The 17963-nt window shown below is 58.1% G+C and overlaps 2 protein-coding genes across 5 annotated transcripts in view; one reads left to right on the forward strand and one right to left on the reverse strand.

Moving 5' to 3' along the window:
• RFX1 (regulatory factor X1) overlaps positions 1-7510 on the forward strand; it is a 33163-nt gene extending 25653 nt beyond the window's left edge. For all 4 annotated transcript variants that reach the window (XM_065917617.1, XM_065917618.1, XM_065917615.1 and 1 more), the window contains 12 exons: positions 1055-1236; positions 2202-2321; positions 2412-2527; positions 2728-2846; positions 2928-3037; positions 3459-3610; positions 3699-3796; positions 4884-5033; positions 5127-5335; positions 5656-5809; positions 5893-5938; positions 6075-7510. In XM_065917617.1, the coding sequence (XP_065773689.1) occupies positions 1055-1236; positions 2202-2321; positions 2412-2527; positions 2728-2846; positions 2928-3037; positions 3459-3610; positions 3699-3796; positions 4884-5033; positions 5127-5335; positions 5656-5809; positions 5893-5938; positions 6075-6244 (1626 nt within the window). In that variant the 3' untranslated portion in view covers positions 6245-7510. The remainder of the gene's footprint in view (positions 1-1054; positions 1237-2201; positions 2322-2411; positions 2528-2727; positions 2847-2927; positions 3038-3458; positions 3611-3698; positions 3797-4883; positions 5034-5126; positions 5336-5655; positions 5810-5892; positions 5939-6074) is intronic.
• A 115-nt stretch (positions 7511-7625) lies between these two features.
• DCAF15 (DDB1 and CUL4 associated factor 15) lies at positions 7626-16499 on the reverse strand. The gene is made up of 13 exons (XM_065917619.1): positions 16354-16499; positions 14436-14533; positions 14212-14347; positions 13514-13620; positions 13294-13433; positions 13036-13206; positions 9603-10037; positions 9403-9494; positions 9193-9321; positions 9013-9098; positions 8678-8782; positions 8493-8608; positions 7626-8145 (listed from the first exon to the last, which is right to left on the reverse strand). The coding sequence occupies exons 1-13, from the start codon at positions 16483-16485 to the stop codon at positions 8090-8092; spliced, it is 1803 nt and encodes a 600-aa protein (XP_065773691.1). The 5' UTR covers positions 16486-16499; the 3' UTR covers positions 7626-8089.
• Positions 16500-17963: the final 1464 nt, after the last annotated feature.

Genomic DNA, 17963 nt, shown 5'->3' on the forward strand with positions numbered 1-17963 from the left:
TTCTTTGCTTGCTGCCTACTGTACAGGCCTCGGGACACATGAGGCTGTTGAGTGCTTGACATGTGAGTTTCACAGTCCCAGAGACAGAATTGTTGTTATTTTTTTATTTTAGAAGTTTTAAAAATTACTTATTTTTGGCTGTACTGGGTCTTCATTACTGTGCCTGGACTTTGTTTGCCTAGTTGTGGTGAGCAGGGGCTATTCTCATCGCCGGGCACAGACTTCCGACCCTGGTGGCTTCTCCTGTTGCGGAGCACGAACTCTGGAGCGTGCGGGCTTCAGTAGTGTGGGGCACAGGCTTAGTTGCCTCATGGCACGTGGGATCTTCCCGGAACAGGAATCGAACCCGTGTCCCCTGCGTTGGCAGGTGGATCCTTAACCACTGGACCACCAGGGAAGTTGCGGAGTTGTTTGTTTAAAAAAAAAACGATCTTGAAAGAATTATGGTCACAGAAGCTGCAGGGATCCCCGTGGACCCCTCACCTAAGTTACCCCACTAATTACAATTTATGTAACTGTAGTACAGTATCTAACTCGGAAACCGGGAGTTGGTGTTATATGGGGGTATCTACTTCTGTGTCTTTTTATCACATGGGTAGATTTGGGAAACCACCATCAAACTCAATGCAGAACTATCCTGTCCCCACAAAGATCTCCCTGGTGCTAACCCTTTAGAGTCTCCCTTACCCTCCTCCCTTCCAGCATTCCTGACCTCTGGCCATCACGAATCTGTTCGCTGTTTCTCTAACACTGTCATTTTGAGAATGTTCTGTGAATGGACTCATACTTGACGTGACCTTTTGACACTGGCTTTTTCCATTCCGCCTACATTCATTTAACAGCTCTCCACAGCTAGTGGTGACGGCCTGGGACAGCACAGTTCTAGAGAGTTCCACTGGATTTAGTTCCCATGGGCAAGGGTGACATGACACCCTCTCCGGCACGGTTGTCAGGATCACAATTGGAAATAAATAGAGCACTTAGCGACGAGCACTTGAGAAATGGAAGCCATTCTTAGCATTCTTCCGATTCTTCCGTCCCCCTCGGGCCCCAGGTCCAGTGGCTCCTGGACAACTACGAGACGGCCGAGGGCGTGAGCCTGCCACGGAGCACCCTGTACTGCCACTACCTGCTGCACTGCCAGGAGCAGAAGCTGGAGCCCGTCAACGCCGCCTCCTTCGGCAAGCTCATCCGCTCTGTCTTCATGGGCCTGCGCACCCGTCGCCTAGGCACCAGGTGGGGCCACCTGCCCCTGACAGCCCCCAGTGGCTGCAAGGCCCACCCTCACCCTGTTTCCGAGGTCCTCCGCTCCCCTCGTCCCTTCACGGCTCACCAGCCCCACTGGCCTCGTCACAGTTCCTGACACTCACATGCTCCTGCCCCAGGGCCTTTGCACTGTCCGTGCCTTTCCCCATCTCCTGACTCAAATATCCCCTGGCCCTCCTAACTAAAACTTCAACTTTTCCCTACCTCCCTGGCATCCACCCCACTGAGTTTTTCTCCTGAGCACCCATCCAGCATACCTTTCATGTTACTTCTCACTTCTGATCTGTCTTCCGATGCTGAAATGCACACCCTTTGAGAGTGTGGGGGCTGCACACAGTCGTTGCTTAATCATGGCCTGTGAGTCAGTGAATTCACAGAGGAAGGGGCAAGGAGCCCTCCCGTGAACCCATCCTTCTCTGCCTCTCCTTTGTGATCCCCCCACATCTTTCTGGGCTGAGCCCTGCTCTTCTCTTGGTTCCAGCTTCCAGTTCAGGCCTCAGTGTGACCTCATTCACACAGGCATGCATGTAGAACCTTGGGCAGAGTACCTCGTCTCTCTGAGCCTCCCTTTCTTCAAGTATCAATCTAGGATGCTAGGAGTACCCTTCATGGGGTAGAGATGAGGAACACGTGCATTTGCATGTGCTCAGTGCTCAAAACAGTGCCTGGCAAATTGTGAGACTAGCAGTCAGCAAAGACCTGCTAAGTGCCTGCTCCTGTCTTCACAGAGCTCAGTCTGCAGGTGGGGGCCTCTTCTGGCCCCCATAGCCCCCATGGCTTCCCCAGTCCAGCACCCCAAGCTCTGTGGAACATGGGTCACACCCCTGGGCTCTATTTGGCCCCCTAGCAGAGAGGAGGTGGGTGCGATGTAAAGTTCCCAGTGGATGATCGGGGGCCGCCCCCAGCTCAGCCCTCACCCTCTGCCTCCCTCCCAGGGGCAACTCCAAGTATCACTACTATGGCCTGCGCATCAAGGCCAGCTCGCCCCTGCTGCGGCTGATGGAGGACCAGCAGCACATGGCCATGCGGGGCCAACCCTTCTCCCAAAAACAGAGGTAGGATGGTGGGCTGGCTGGGTGCTGGCAGGCAGGGACGGACGTGGCAGCCTAACTCCCCATCCCATTGCCTACCCATCCTTCCTCCAGGCTGAAACCCATCCAGAAGATGGAGGGCATGACCAACGGCGTGGCCGTGGGGCCACAGCAGGCCACTGGACTCTCGGACATCAGCGCCCAGGTCCAGCAGTACCAGCAGTTTCTGGGTGAGGGCTCCCCGGACTCTGGGGCGGGGCCCAGGGCAGGCGGTGCAGCCCCCAGAGAGCCAGCAGATGGTTCAGTTGCCTTCCTTGGACCTCATCATCCCAAACTGGTCATGGGGGAGCTTGGTAGCCAAGTGGTGCCAACTTAACAGGATCCCAGGATGAGGCTGGAAGGGGCTCACGGTGTCTCCTCTGCCCCCCAGATGCCTCGAGAAGCCTCCCTGACTTCTCAGAGCTTGATCTCCAGGGCAAAGTGCTGCCCGAGGGCATCGGACCTGGGGACATCAAGGCCTTCCAGGTCCTGTACCGGGAACACTGTGAGGTAGGGCACCTGGGCAGCGGCGGGGGTGAGGGCGCACCATGCTGCCGCCTGGCCCCCTTGAGCATCTGGCCTCCCCAACAGGCCATCGTCGATGTCATGGTGAACCTGCAGTTCACACTGGTGGAAACGCTCTGGAAAACCTTCTGGAGGTACAACCTGAGCCAGCCCAGCGAGGCGCCGCCGCTGGCTGTGTGAGTGCCCCAGGGGGAGGAAGGGAGGAAGTTGGGCACCTTGCGAGTCTGCCTTCAAGGTTGGGGTGGCTAGACCATGCAGGAGCCGGCGCTCCTCTCTGACCCCCCCAGTTTGTGGGGCCTGCCTCCAGAGTGTGCCTGGGTACCAATTCTGATGCTCCGTGTGTGGGATGGCGGGCCCCACCGAGCCATTCCCTCCCTGCGGTGGCTAGGTGCCTGGGTACCCACGTGCAGGATGTTGAGATCCCTCTCTGACCCTGGGGGCAGTGAGGCCTGTATCAGCCTGACCCCGGGGGTCTCCAGGAGGCAGAGGGTACCTGCCTGAGCCGACGGTGGGGTGAGGGTGCTGTGCCCTTCTGACCCTGGGTGCAGGACTGTGGAACAGCCTCGTTAACACCCCGGGCCGGGTGGGTGCCCACAGGCACGATGAGGCTGAGAAGCGGCTGCCCAAGGCCAGCCTGGTGCTCCTCTCCAAGTTCGAGCCCGTGCTGCAGTGGACCAAGCACTGTGACAACGTGCTGTACCAGGGCCTGGTGGAGATCCTCATCCCGGATGTGCTGCGGCCCATCCCCAGTGAGTGCCCACCTCCGCCCCGCCCCGCCCCCGCTCCCCGTGCCCCACCTCCCCCCCGAGTCCCCACCAGCCCTCCTACCGCCCCCAGGTGCCTTGACCCAAGCGATCCGGAACTTTGCCAAGAGCCTGGAGAGCTGGCTCACCCACGCCATGGTGAACATCCCCGAGGAGATGCTGCGGGTGAAGGTGAGGGTGTGAGGTGGGGGGCGGAGGGGCCAGCTTGGGCCCACAGCTTCGGGTCCTCCCTCCTGCTTGTGGGGGGGCAGCGGGCCTCAGCTGCCTCTGCCTGACCAAGACAATAAGATGCGTCTCTGTGTTTGTCCCCTCAGAGTGAGCTCTGGGTGTTGTCTTTACAAGCCAGCTTCCTCAGGTGCCCACTTCTGACACACAACCCATTTGTGGTATTTCTGTATGCAACACATCATCTTAAAAAAAATAAAAACCAAATGCAAACTTGAGGTAGTTCTCTTCAGAGAGCTTCAGCAGAAAGTGCTTTAGATGTTCAGAAAGAGATAAAATCTTTAAAAAAAAAAAAAAGACACCTATAAGGAAACAGAATAACGGCCCCCTTCGTCAGTGCTGCACATTCACTAACTACCAAGATGTTTGGAAACAGATGGGATGGGCTTGCTCTTGAGCAAAAGGAAAAAAGAAAGAAAGAAAAAAAAAAGCTTTTAAAGTCCTGAAAATGTTAATAAGACTGGATGTCTGAAGAATGACCCCTGGGGTCTGCTGGACAGAGGGCTGGGCTTGGTCTGTGGAGAAACTAGAAACTGGATCCAGGGGGAGTCCTTCGGAACTGGCAAGACTTATGTATTCATTTATTACACACACATTTACTGAGCACCTGCTGTGTGCTTGGCCTGGTTCTAAGTACTGGGAGCACAGCAGTGACCAAGATGGACAAAACTCCAGCCCTCCCGGAGCTGACATTCAAGGGAATAATAATCCAAACAGAATGAAGCAGGTGGTTATGGAAGCGGTGCCCATTCTGGGCAGTGCCCTCCCATATCTTCTTGTGTGCTTTGATGAAAAATAATAGTGTTCAGATACACTGATTTTATTTTTTCTTTTGGACGCATTATTTGTGTGGCTGATGACCCAAAGTTTAAAAATCCTGATCCTTTTATCTCCCAGCAAAAGCAACAAGGTTTTTTCTCCCTTTTCGGAGAAAGAAACAGGCTCAGAGAGGTCACAGTGGGTGGGGGAAGGGACCTGAGTGAGAGGGGTCAGGGGTGAATTCCAAGAAAGCCACAAGTCCGGGGCCCTACAGGTGGCAGCGGCCGGCGCCTTCGCGCAGACCCTGCGTCGCTACACGTCGCTCAACCACTTGGCACAGGCGGCGCGCGCTGTGCTGCAGAACACCGCGCAGATCAACCAGATGCTGAGCGATCTCAACCGCGTGGACTTCGCCAACGTGCAGGTGAGCGCCGATGGGGCAGGCGATGATGAGCGCGGGGTGGCCAGGCGGGGCGGCGACTGATTCGCGGGCACCCGCCTTCCTGCTCTGTCCCAGGAGCAGGCTTCGTGGGTGTGCCGCTGCGAGGACCGCGTGGTGCAGCGACTGGAGCAGGACTTCAAAGTGACGCTGCAGCAGCAAAACTCACTGGAGCAGTGGGCGGCTTGGCTGGATGGCGTCGTCAGCCAGGTGCTCAAGCCCTACCAGGGCAGCGCCGGCTTCCCCAAGGCCGCCAAGCTCTTCCTCCTCAAGTGGTCATTCTACAGGTGCGCCCCGGCTGGACGGGAAGTGCTCGTTTTGTAGGCTGGGCAAAAGGTGGCCAGAGATGGCCCCGCCTCTTCGAGGAGGGTGGGGCCAGATAAAGCCCCGCCTCCTTGAGGGACTTGGATACCTTTTAAGAAGGCCAGGACTCTGTTGGAAGTGTGTGGGTCTAGGGCCCTCCCCCCTCTCCGAAGGACACCCCGGGGAAATTTGTTCAGGGCTGGGTGGTGGTCGCTGCTTTTGCTCAAGCCTGGTTCTTATGGAAGGGAAGTGGGGCGAGAGGTGGGTCTTGGCCTGAGGGTCTCCTGTCTGTCGCCGCCTCCAGCTCTATGGTGATTCGGGACCTGACCCTGCGCAGCGCCGCCAGCTTCGGCTCCTTCCATCTCATCAGGCTGCTCTACGATGAGTACATGTACTACCTGATCGAACATCGTGTGGCCCAGGCCAAGGGCGAGACCCCCATCGCCGTCATGGGCGAGGTGCGCACAGCGGGACGCTGAGGGCACGGGGCGGGGCGCCCCTGGGCGGGACCCTCACCCCTTTTCCTCTCCCCACCTTCCAGTTCGCCAATCTGGCCACTTCTCTGAACCCCCTGGACCCGGACAAAGGTAGGTAAAGCCAGGACCTGAGTCCGGAGGTCGGTACAGGGGGGCTGGGATGGAGGAGGCCCCAGTTGGGGCGCCGCGTGGGGACCTGGTGGTGCGGCCGCCCCGCGCTGAGCCAGGCCTGGTCCGTGTGCCCCAGACGAGGAGGAGGAGGAAGAAGAGGAGAGCGAGGATGAGCTGCCGCAGGACATCTCTCTCGCGGCCGGCAGCGAGTCGCCCGCGCTGGGCCCCGAGGCTCTGGAGCCACCGGCCAAGCTGGCGCGGACAGACGCGCGCGGCCTCTTCGTGCAGGCACTGCCCTCCAGCTAAACCCGCGGCCTTCCCCATCCCGCCCCCCCGCCCTCCCCCACCGCCCCTCCTCGCCAGGGTCCTTCACAGCTTCTGTGGCTTCGCTGTCACCGCTCCAGCTTCGGCCAGGGCCAGGAGGGGGCCTCCAAGACAGGGAAGGCTGGGGGGTCCCTGCCCCCCCCATGGGGCCCACACAATCACAGGGCCGGGCGGAGCCGCAGCTGCAAACACTGACACAAAAGACGTGCCTTAAGGAACCCGCCGCCGTGCCCAGGTGCCCCCTGGGGCAGCCAGCTTGGCCCCTTGGCCCCAAAGGCTGCATCATCTCTCTCCCTTCCTCCCCCAGTCCCACCCCCATCACCCCAGGGGGCAGGCAGGCAGGCCCCCTACCTTGCAGAACTGTTAACTTATTCAGCTCGCTGGCTTTGCACAGCCTGTCCTGGGCCCAGCCCTGAGCCCCGGGTGGGCGCAGGTGGGCATCACCTGGGGACCCACCACTGTCGGCAGCAGCAGCCCTGGGACCCCTCCCTCAGTAACCCCACTGCTTCCCCCTCCTTGGTATAAGTGCAATTAAAGCCGTGGGTGTCGCATCTTCTCCAGTGCTGGACTCTCCCGTGCCCCACAGCCCCAGAGGGGGGCACTGCCCAGCCTGGACAGGGGGGGAGGGCAGAAGGGGCACCATCTCTGGCTTCCAAAGAGCAGCAGGCTGGGCCGGGCAATAAGCCCGGAGGGGCCTGCTGCAGGCAGCGGGCCCGGAAGTGTCCACGCCTGCCCCGGCCGGGGCTGGGTGCTCCGCTTGCTCGTATCCAAGCCCCTAAGCCCCCTTGCCGCTGGTTTGTAATGGAATCTCCACGCTCCTATTCAACCCCCACCTCCGCTCCTGGAGACCGTGCTTCTCCTCCGTGTGTGGGACTTCTGCCCCTTCCCACCCCCCACGTGACTATTGTGCGATTTGTGAGCGGAGTCGGTAACTTGTTGGGTTTTTTTCCAACCATCATGGCCTTATCTGTTCCGGTTTTCTCAGTGTTTTCAACCTGTGAGATAGATGTTTATGGCAAAAAGCGAAAAAAGAAAAAAAAACCACCTGACCTATTGTATAAAAATCACTATTTTGTGTGCTCCGCGTGCTACAGCTTTTGGGAGTGGTTTGCCCACTCCCTCTCCCACTCCTCTGGGCCTCCCTTCTCCTGGCGGTGAAAGTGTCCACGCGTGTGGTAGTCTAGTGTGCCGAGCTGTTTTCTATCTTTTTGTAGTCTTTCTTAAAACACAATAAATTCCACTGTCATATTTGGCTACTGCTGACTTGCTGGGCTTTGGTGGGAGCCTGGGGGCTGGAGGGGGGCCAGCTGGACCCCGAGCTCCTGAGTAGCAGGCAGTGAAGGGAACTGGTGAGGTTCAGAAATAAAACATTTATTATGTGAAGAGGAACAGGGCCAGGAGGGGAGGTGTGACGGCCACTAGGTTCTCCACCTCAGATGGGGGAGACGGAGGGTGGTCGGGGCAGGGGTCTGGGATCCATCTGGCCTCCCTGGGCTGTGTGGGGGGGCCATGTCCACACCTGTAGCTGAGGAAAGGGGCGAACTCTCAAGGAACGAGGGCCCGCGCCCAGCTTAGGGTGAAGGCGGGCGCTCAAGGCAGGTGGGGCAGAGGGCTCTCTTCCCTCTGCCCCTTCCCCACTTAAATAGGCATAAATAAGAAGCGTCCAGACTCTCAGGCCACCAGGGGCTGCCCGGCCCAGCCCCCTTCCCGCAGCCTAACACTAGTGCCGGTCATCGGTTGGTCGGTTGGTTGGTCGGTCAGCCGGCCGGCCGGTGGCTACCAGGAAGGCGGAGGTAGTTGGAGTCAGTGTCCAGGGCGGCCGGGCCCTCACAGCACGATCCATGTGTACCGCTCGCTGTCGGCCAGAACCTTCAGCGAGCACCCTGCAAGGGAGGTGTGGACAAGGCCTTGGAACCTCGAGCCGGCCCAGTCTCAGGAGAGGCTTCTTTCCCTGACCTGATGGTGGCCCAGAAGGCTCTAGCAAGGCAGGTGCAAGTTATCTCTGCCTCGGGCCTGCAGCCGCTCAGTGTCTGCTGAATGCTGCCAGGTGCCACATCAGAGCTGGCGCCCTGGCCCTGGCCTGGGCTGCCCTCACCTTCACCTCCATGCCGCTGCTCAGCCAATGGGCTCCTTCATTCAGCAACATTTAGCAATTAGCGCCCGCTCCGGGCCCCGCCCAGCCCCAGGACCAGGACCTCAGTCCTAAACTGTCGTCAGGTCAGCGTCCCACCTTTGTGCAGGGCCTCGTTGGTCATCCTGTTGACGTATCGGCCACTGCTCTCGGGCACCAGCCACTTCATGACCATGTCCACGCAGCTCTTGCGATATGAGCTCCAGACACTGCCGCTGAGGAGGAGGGTATGAGCGACTCCCAGCCCTGGGCCCAACCCACCCCTGCCCCCAACCCTGCCTCACCTCGTCTGTCCTTTGACCTCAGTGAGGTCGCCCACGCTGACTGTCACAAAGATGCCCGTGTTGAGGTCCCATGCCACCTTGAGACTGGTGTGGTAGGTCTTTGGTCTACAGGAGGGAAAGCTGGTGAGCACAAGAGAAAGTGGGGGACTACAGGGTCCCTGAGCTTGAACCCAGGCTACCCTAAGGGGCTTTTATCTTTGGAGCAGTAATGGAACAGCCTATCCAAGCTTTGGGGGGTCAAGGGGAGTTTTATCATATGCCACCTCCCCACATTGAGGTTTCATGAGAGCAGGACCCTGCTGGGCAAGGGTGAGGGCGGGTCCTTGCCCACTCACCGAAGTTGGCCTTCCTCGGTGGGGGACGGGAACGCCAGGAGCAGCAGGCCAATGTTAATGAGGACCTGGTTGGTTTCTGGGCAGACCTGGGGAGTGGGGAGGGTGGACAGTGACAGCTACTGAGAGTGCCACCAAGAGCAGGGGAGGCCCTGGACTGTCCTGCCCAACACCTGGACCCACCTCCAGGATGACAATATCATAGTCGCTAAAGGAACAGAACTGGTGACCCCAAGTGGCGTCATGGCGGATCACCTCGTTGATGACATACTCGAAGTCCAGTGTGAGCTGCTCGACTGTCAGGTACTGACCCTGTGGACAAGGGCAGGGGGAGAACTGCGCTCACCACCATCCCAGGAGCTGCCCCTTGGCCTGCCCACCACCCACACCCACCTGGACGGCAGCCTGCTCACGCATGGGCCGCAGGTTGCGACCTCGGAGATCAGTCACCACGAAGGGCAGGGAGATCTTGTCATCCTCGAACTCTGAGGGGGCAGGACATGGGGGTAGGGATGGCGGTGGGAGGCCTAGAGGCTCTCAAGGCCAGCCTCCCATGCTTGGGGCCCTGCCCACCAGAGGGGCTCCCCACTCACCATCCTCTGGCTCCGTCCCCTCACCAGACCCCAGCACGTAATAGAGCTTGGTGTAGTTGACGTATCCAGGCTCCGGGGCGGGCGCCTCTGCTGCAGGGGGGCTGTCCCGGGGCACCGTCTCCCCACCTGGGCCAAGGGGCTCAGAGGACAGGCGGCAGCGGCTGCCTGAGGGCCCTGGGCAGGGGGATGGCCGGACTTCCTCCGAGGTCCCACCCTTGGCCTCTTTGGCCCGGCGGAAGATGTCAGCCACAAACTCCTTGGCTTTGGCAATGGCAGGCGAGGGATCGGGGGTCCCAGAGGGCCACGCTGGGGCTGCTTCAGGGCAGAGGCTGGGGAGAACAGGGGGCAACTCTGGGCTCTGGGGTCCAGGGGGGCTGGGAGGGGCCGGGGGGTAGGTGGTGTGGTCGTATAGGATCTGGCAGAAGCTGCTATCTCCTGGAACATAAAAATAGCGAGGGAGGTAGAAGAAGTTAATATATGAGTTTAGGTCAGGATGCTCTCCTGAGCTCCCTCATTACCTGGGGGTGCGGGTGGGGGGCTTGGATCTTAGAAATCCAAGAGGAGACCCTTCTAGAAGACTTACATGTGCTGAGATCAGTCCAGAAAAACCAAAACGGAAAAAGGACTTACACACATGCATGTTCATTCAAACCTTCCTCTTAAGCATCTGCTGTGTGCCCCATACTGAGGACACAGGCGTGAACAAGAGAAAATTCCCTGCCCTTGGGAGCTGACATGTATGGATAACAGCAGTCATGCACGGATGTGAGAGCTGGACCATAAAAAAAGCTGAACGCTGAAAAACTGAAGATTTTGGTGCTTGAGAAGACTCCTGAGAGTCCCTTGGACTGCAAGAAGACCAAACCAGTCCATCCTAAAGGAAATCAGTCCTGAATATTCATTGGAAGGATTAATGCTGAAGCTGAAACTTCAATACTGTGGCCACCTGATTCGAAGAACTGATTCATTAGAAAAGACACTGAAGCTGGCAAAGATTGAAGGCAGAAAAAGAAGGGAATGACAGAGGATGAGATGGTTGGATGGCATCACCGACTCAATGGACATGAGTTTGAGCAAACTCTGGGAGTTGCTGGACAGGGAAGCCTAGCATGCTGCAGTCCATGGGGTCACAAAGAGTTGGACACGATTGAGTGACTGAACTGAACTGGGGAGCTGGGAGTCTATGATGACAGAAGATAAAAGCTACATAAGGCTTCCCTGGTAGCTCAGTGGTAAAGAATCCACCTGCCAATGTAGGAGACATGGGTTTGATCCCTGATCTGGGACGATCCCACATGCCCAGGAGCAACTAAGCCTATGCACCACAACTGAACCTGTGCTCTTGAGCCACAATTACTGAAGCCCACAAGAGAGGCTCTGCTCTACAAGAGAAGCCACCCCAATGAGAAGCCCACGCACCACAATGAGAGAGCAGTCCCAGCTCTCCGCACCTAGAGAAAAGCCTGCACAGCAGTGAAGGGCTTTATTTGACCCAACATGGTCAGATAAATAAGCCACAGAAGTCTGACAGTTTACCACACTGTCTTCTGTCCTTTTCAACTCGAGACAGACCCACACAGGCACAGCCTGGCCAGATCCCAGGCCTCTGTGACTCCACCTGAGGGCCAGATCTCCCTATGGAGAATCTCAGTGTGGAGAAGCCAAGCATCCACCAAGCAGCACCACCGCCGGGCCCTGGGCTCTGCCTGCCCTGCTCCACTCGGCCCCTATAAGCAGCCCCTGTAGAGGGGAGCTCCCCTCTCAGTTCAGAGACTCAGGGCCAAGGCTCAGAGAAACTTGGCCAAGGTCACACGGAGAGATAATACAAGTATGCCAACACACTCCTGTCTGCCAGGGTGGCGGCACATCTTCTGGAGAGGAGGGAGATGAGTGGAAAATGTTCACATCAAAACTCCCCCTCTGTGTAGATACCCTCCTAGGGTGAGAGGAGTGTCAGACACCGCTGACAATGCCCCTCACCTGGGCCGTGTGTGCACGGCTGCATCCTGTCCCATGCGGTCCTTCCTAACGGGGTGGGGGGCAGCCGCGCCGTCCAGGCCTAGCTTGTTGGGGGATCATAGTTTGGCGAGAAGCAGAGCCTTGCCCACTCTGGTACAGGTGGCCAGAGCAGGAGTGGGAGGCCCCTGGAAGAGCTTAAGGACAAGGCACACTGGCCCTTGCTGGTCTGTGGGCTCAGTTATATATACATATATAACACATACATGGCTTCCCCAGTGACTCAGAGGTAAAGAACCCACCTGCCAATGCAGGAGACCCGGGTTCAGTCCCTGGGTTGGGGATCACCTAGAGGAGGAAATGGCAACCCACTCCAGTACTCTTGCCTGGAGAATCCCCACGGACAGAGGAGCCTGGTGGGCTGCAGTCCATGGGGTCCCAGTTGTACATGACTGAAACGACTGAGCACACACATGAGCACATACATAGAATCCGCTTCTCACGTCCACTCCCCTGCTTCCCCAGGGGCAATCATTTTAAATGCAGGTAGTTGGTATCTTTTTTTCTTGGCTATGCTACTCAGTCTGCAGGATCTTAGGTCCTCCCCAGCCAGGGACTGAACCTGGGCCCTCGCAGTGAAAATGTGGCCTCCTAACCACTGGACCACTAGGGAAGTCCCAGTGGTCATCTTCATTGGACTGGGTTCTGACATAATTGGAACACATTCTAAACTCATATATAAATGGCATCAGTAGCAGGTTACAGATCTTCTTGTGTTTCTTTTGCATGTGAACATGTCTTTAAGGCACACTCTCCACAGACAGGCATGCTGGGGCACTCCCTGCTGATCCGGGAGAGGTAACCACCCAGTCCTGCCTTCCCAAATGCCAGGCAGGCCCCAGCTGCCGCCACAGGCACCCTCTGTTGCCATAAGGCCCCGGGAGAGCAGGAGTGCAAGTGGCCCCCTGCCCCATGTCAGCAACAGTCAAATCCGTAAGGTGGTCCTCTGTGCACTAACCACTCCCTTAAGTTTTTAATCGACCTTCCTCTTTCTGACTAGAAGGACGCACTGCACTGTCCAGCACGGTAGATAGTGGCTGACCACATGTGACTATTTGAACTTGACATCACTAAAATTAAATTTAACAACTCAGTTCCTTGGTCACATGACCCACTGTCAAGTGGCTACTGGTGGCAGCTGTAGCAGATACCCCAAACATGGACCCTCTTAGCCCCATGGAAAGTTCCAGTAGGCAGTGCTGGGGCGGGGGTGAGGGGACAGGGTGGCTGGGTTGGGAGCCCACATTGCCACTTCCTGAACCAGGGACTTCACCTCTCCGGGGTCTCCATCACCTCATCGGTGATGCGGGGTAGTGATGGCGCCGACCTCAAGGGACTGCTTGGCCAAGTCACCGGGTCACAGGGCCCGAGGCCAGGAGCGCGTTCGCAGGGCCTGTCGGCAGACCCAGGGACCCACCTGCCGAGTGCACCGAGACGGCGCAGGCCACCAGAGAGTAGCTGGTGTTGAGCAGCACCACCTGGTCCTTCTTGAGCTGGAAGGCGGGCTGGAAAGTGGGGAAGGGGTAGACCACCTGGTACTTGGTGTGCAGCATGAAGCCATGCCGCAGGCACTGCGCACTCGGGTCACCTGCAGCGACACAGGCCACGCGGGCTCAGCTGTGGCCGTGGGGCAGGGAAGCAGGCCGCCCGGCGCCCCAGGCCCCCAGTCCCTCACCTGGGTGGGCGCGGCTGGCGTCGCGGCAGGCGGCACAGCGGCCCGGCGGCGGCACGGCCACGGTGCTGATGTAGATGTCCCGGTGGTTCTCGTCGCTCATCACCATCATGTTCATGAGCATGCCGTTGGCTGAGCGGGTGCTGGGGGCCGGTGGAGCCTCAGAGCCTGGCCTGGGCGACCGCCCCCACCCACTCCCCACCACCCTATCCCCAAGTCTCACTTGAAGCCAAAGACAATGACTTTGGAGGCGTCACTGGGCCACTCGCACACAGTCAGGTATAGGTCACTGTAGATCTCCTCGTCCTGGAAGAGCCGCACCTGGCGGACCTGAGCAGCAGGTTCTCATGGGGGTGGGGTCTGAGTGGGCCGGGGCCGACCCGAGGCTGCACCTGCCGGCAGTCTTGGGCCACGGAGCCCCAAGCGGCCTTCACCCCACACCCCGCTCTGTCACCCTGAGAACACGCTGAGGAGGCTCATAAGAATTTTCCCTCACACGTGGGGGACACAGGGAGGCCAGGCCTAGGATAGGACGCAGCCAGACCCATAGGCTCCAAGCCCGACCCACCCTGAGACCGGTTGACCTCTCTGAACTCATGTGGAAACTGGGGTAACGGCACTCACCTCCCGGGGTGAGACATTCGAGGAGTCAAGGTCAGGGCGAAACCAGGCATGGCAGCCTGCTTGGTCCTAACAGACCTAGTGGATCCCTCCTGCCCTAAGCCATCAGACCATAGGAAATCCTGCCATTCCCACTTTCGGCTCTGAAGATGGCCATTTCCTACAGATCGACCTAACACTTGGGAGTCCTGACAATGGCCCCGTGAGTACACTATCTCCAATCTGTGGCCATGGAACCTGAGGCTCAGAGTGGGGTCATGTGGTCAGAAGGGAGGTGCCCAGCGCCCAGCCTGGCCCTACCAGCTTGAGCTTGCTGTGCACATTGAACTCCCACCAGTACAGGTGGTAGATGTAGAAAGAGAAGTCGTCGTCCCCACTGCTGCTCGTGTAGGAGAGAACATAACGGCCGCACTTGGAAAAGCCCAGGAAGATGTGTCTGTGGGGATGGCAGGGAGGGGCCGACGGCCAGGTCAGGGCCGGCCAGCCGCCCCACCCCGCCAACCCCTGCCTGGCCCCCGCCTCACCCTGCGTAGAGGAAGTCTTCGTCCACAATGTTCTTGAGAGAGACGCAGACCCTGGGTGGCAGCTTCCGGAAGAGGCGAGGAGAGAGCTGCCCGCTGATCTGGGGAAGGGTCAGCCAGAGCTCTTGAGACACCACATGGTAGAAGCAGCCTGCAGCTCCCCCAGTCCCCTCACCCAAGGCAGAGCAACACCTCTGGGGGCCAGCCCAGCCACATAGGCCTACTTCCTACCAACCATAACGGTCCAGGGTGGTCCAAGCTCTGGAAGGTGTGAATGGCTTGAGCCTGTCTCTCCACCAGGGCCCCATGCCACCCTCCCAACTCCACAGCCTAAGGGTTCCTCTTGCCTGCCGTTTCCCTGGTGGCTCAGATGGTAAAGAACCTGCCTGTAAACGCAGGAGATGTAAGAGACATGGTTTGATCTCTGGGTCGGGAAGATCCCCTGGAGAAGGGAATGGCCACCCATTCCAGTATTCTTGCCTGGAGAATTCCATGGACAGAGGAGCCTGGCAGGCTACTGTCCATGGACACGACTGAGTGACTGACATTTTCACACATTCCACTTGCCTAAGCCCCCAGGCTGTGAGAACTATCACTGGCATTGCCTCCCCCAGTCACCCCTGGCCCACACTGGCCACCTAGCTGTCTTCCTGAAGGCTACCTGAAGGCACAGTGAGCTCTGGACATCGAGGACCACCAAAGAGGCTGAGATGGGGGCTTGACCAATTCCACTCACCTGTTCCCAACCCACCAGCCTATACACGGGGCGCTTAGGTCCCTGGGGGCCTGTCTGTTGAGGCAGACAGAAGGGTAAACCTGACCAGTGACCGTCCAACTCCTGCCCGACTCCCCCTTCTCAATTAACAGCCGCCTTCCAACTGACTCCTTCATCCCAAAACTTCAAGGAAGGTTTGGGCGGGAGACAGGCCCAAGTTGAGCATTGAGGAATCAGAGCACCTCGGATCCTGCTACCCAGTCTAATGGGGGAGATGCAGCCCAGCCCTCGAGGAGATCCCAGAGTGGAATATCCCTGTCAGTGAGGCCCAGGCTGACCGGGAGACACAGTCCCCGTTCACGGAGCTTCCAAGCTAAGGGCGGAGCCACAGCCCAACCCAGGGAGCAATCAGGCTGAGGGTGGGGACTGTCCCTGTTCCAGGAGCGCTAGTCAAAAGGAGAAGACACAGCCCTGCCCTCACAGAGTTCCCAGCCTGATGGAGAAGACGGCACAACTCCTGACCCACGGAGACACAGACTTGCCCCAGTTGCTGCTGACCTGACAGTAGATTTACACGCTTGCCCTCCCAGAGCTGGCAACCCGATGGAGAAAAAGATCCCAGCACGCTGAGAGTTTGGTCTCATGAGGAGACAGAGCCTTCCTCAGGTAGCTGAAGATCAGGCCCTCTCCAGGGAGCTCCCTCCCATTCAATGGGGGAGGCAGTTACAGGAACTCCCAGCTCTCCTGTGGTCAGAGCTGGACAGAGAGAGGAACCCCAGGCGGAGGAATCCCAAAGCCGGTAGCAGAGGCTGTGCCAAGGGGGCGGTAAGGCTCCAAAACGGAGGGGCCGCGGGAGCAGGGTTTTGAAAAACGAGTCTGACCCTGCGTCGCCCCTTTCCTCCTCACTCCTCCAGCGGCCTCTAAGGCCCCCTTCATCCAAGCTCGTCCTCGGGACCCCGCCCCCAGCCCGTCCATCCAAGCCCCCTCCTAGGGACCCCGCCCCCAACTCCCTCCATCCAAACTCCCGCCGCAGCCCCCCCAATCTAAGCTCTCTCCCCGGGGCCCCGCCCAACCCCCTTCCTCCAAGCCCCCTCCCCCGGGGCTCCGCCCCCAACCCCTCACCCCGCGAACACCCTCCCTCCCCGCCGCCTCCCTCGTCCCTCCTCCCTTCCTTCCGACGCGCTCCTCCGAGACTCCAGGGCTCACCTTGACCCGTTCCAGCTGTTTGAGGACGTGCTCCCGCCGCCGCCCCGCTGCCCGCTTGCCCCCGGCGCCCCCGGGGCCGCCGCCGCCGCTCCCGGCCCCGCTGTTCCGCTCCGATTTCGAGCTGGGCGCCATTTTCACCCCCTCCCTCCACTTCCGGAGCAACCGGCCTCTTCGCCCCACCCCCGCCGCCTCTTCATTGGCCGTTGCTCGACACTGCGGCCCGCGGGTTGGGTGAACGCCCGCACTCTGGGCTTTTTCCCGCTACGCCTGTCCATCACTGCCACCTCGACCCTTGATTGGTAGAGACGGTACAGTCCCGCCGGCCCGTCGCCGTATTCCCGCCTTCCCTCAAGGACGCACCCGTCAGAGGCCCCATTTGCGCCCCTCGCTGAGATGACTTTGACCCAATAGGCAGAGGACCCTATCCGTCTCCAGGGCGTCACGCCCCCTTGTGGCTGGTGGGTTTCCATGGAGATCCAGGCGGTCCTGGCCTGTGGGCGGGGCGATGGGCGCCTGTGGTCCAGAAGGGTCATAATCCCCAGCCCGAGGATATCCGCGCCCAGTCCGGGTGCAGCGGGGGCCTGGCAAACATCCTAGGGCTACCGGCCGTGCCGAGGAAAGGGATTTACAAAATAAAAGGATGAAATTGATTAAAACATCTTTCAGGACTTCCCTGGCGGTCCAGTGGTTTCAGGACTTCCTCATGGCTTCAACTGCAGGAGATATGGGGTTCCATCCCTGGTCCAGGGACTAAGATCCCACGGTGCAGAGGGGCATGAGGGAAAAAAAAAAAATTCAGATGGACTGGCGGGCGGCCTGACCAGATCATGATGATGATAATAACAACATTAATCACGTATATAGTACTTTACACTTACCAGAAACAGTTCTGCACTTAGAATCCTATGTAGTAGATCGCTGTTATGCCCATTTTATAGATAATAGTAATAACAGTTGTTTAATGTCAGATATGAGTATCATCTTCCTGTGCTTTAGCTTATTTAACTTTCAAAGCCATTTTGGAGATGGATCCTTTTATTATCTTCATTTTAAACGTGGTGAAACTGAGGCTTACAGTGTACTGCTCCTGAACCCCTGGCACATATACACCTCAGATGCCTGAATGTTATGACCATAATTAGAGAAGAATAGAATGGATCTGGCTTTCATATTCTTCCAACCTCTGTCTTCACTTGTTCAATAAATACTTATTGAGCACCTACTATGTTCAATGAATATGACAGGGCTTATTTATTTATGTGGCTGTATCAGGTCTTACTTGCATCATGGGAGATCTTTTGTTGGTTGCAGCACACAGTCTAGTTGTGGTGCATAAATTCCAGAGTGCACAGGCTCAGTAGTTGCAGCTGGTGAGCTTAGATGCCTCATGGCATGTGGGATCTTAGTTCCCCCACCAGAAATCAAACCAGTGTCCCCTGCTTTGCAAGACAGATTCTTAACCTCTGGACCACCAGGGAAGTCCCTAGTGATTCACTTTTAGAAAAAAGAATGGAAAGGGAAAATGTAGTCTGGCAGTGAAGAAACTTTGCAGATAACACCTCAGTCAAGTGGTCAAGTTTATCATCATAGTGATAAGTTGTGTGCATGTC

The sequence above is a fragment of the Muntiacus reevesi genome, chromosome 1 (genome assembly GCF_963930625.1).
Source record: "Muntiacus reevesi chromosome 1, mMunRee1.1, whole genome shotgun sequence".
Classification (NCBI taxonomy): Eukaryota; Metazoa; Chordata; class Mammalia; order Artiodactyla; family Cervidae; genus Muntiacus; species Muntiacus reevesi.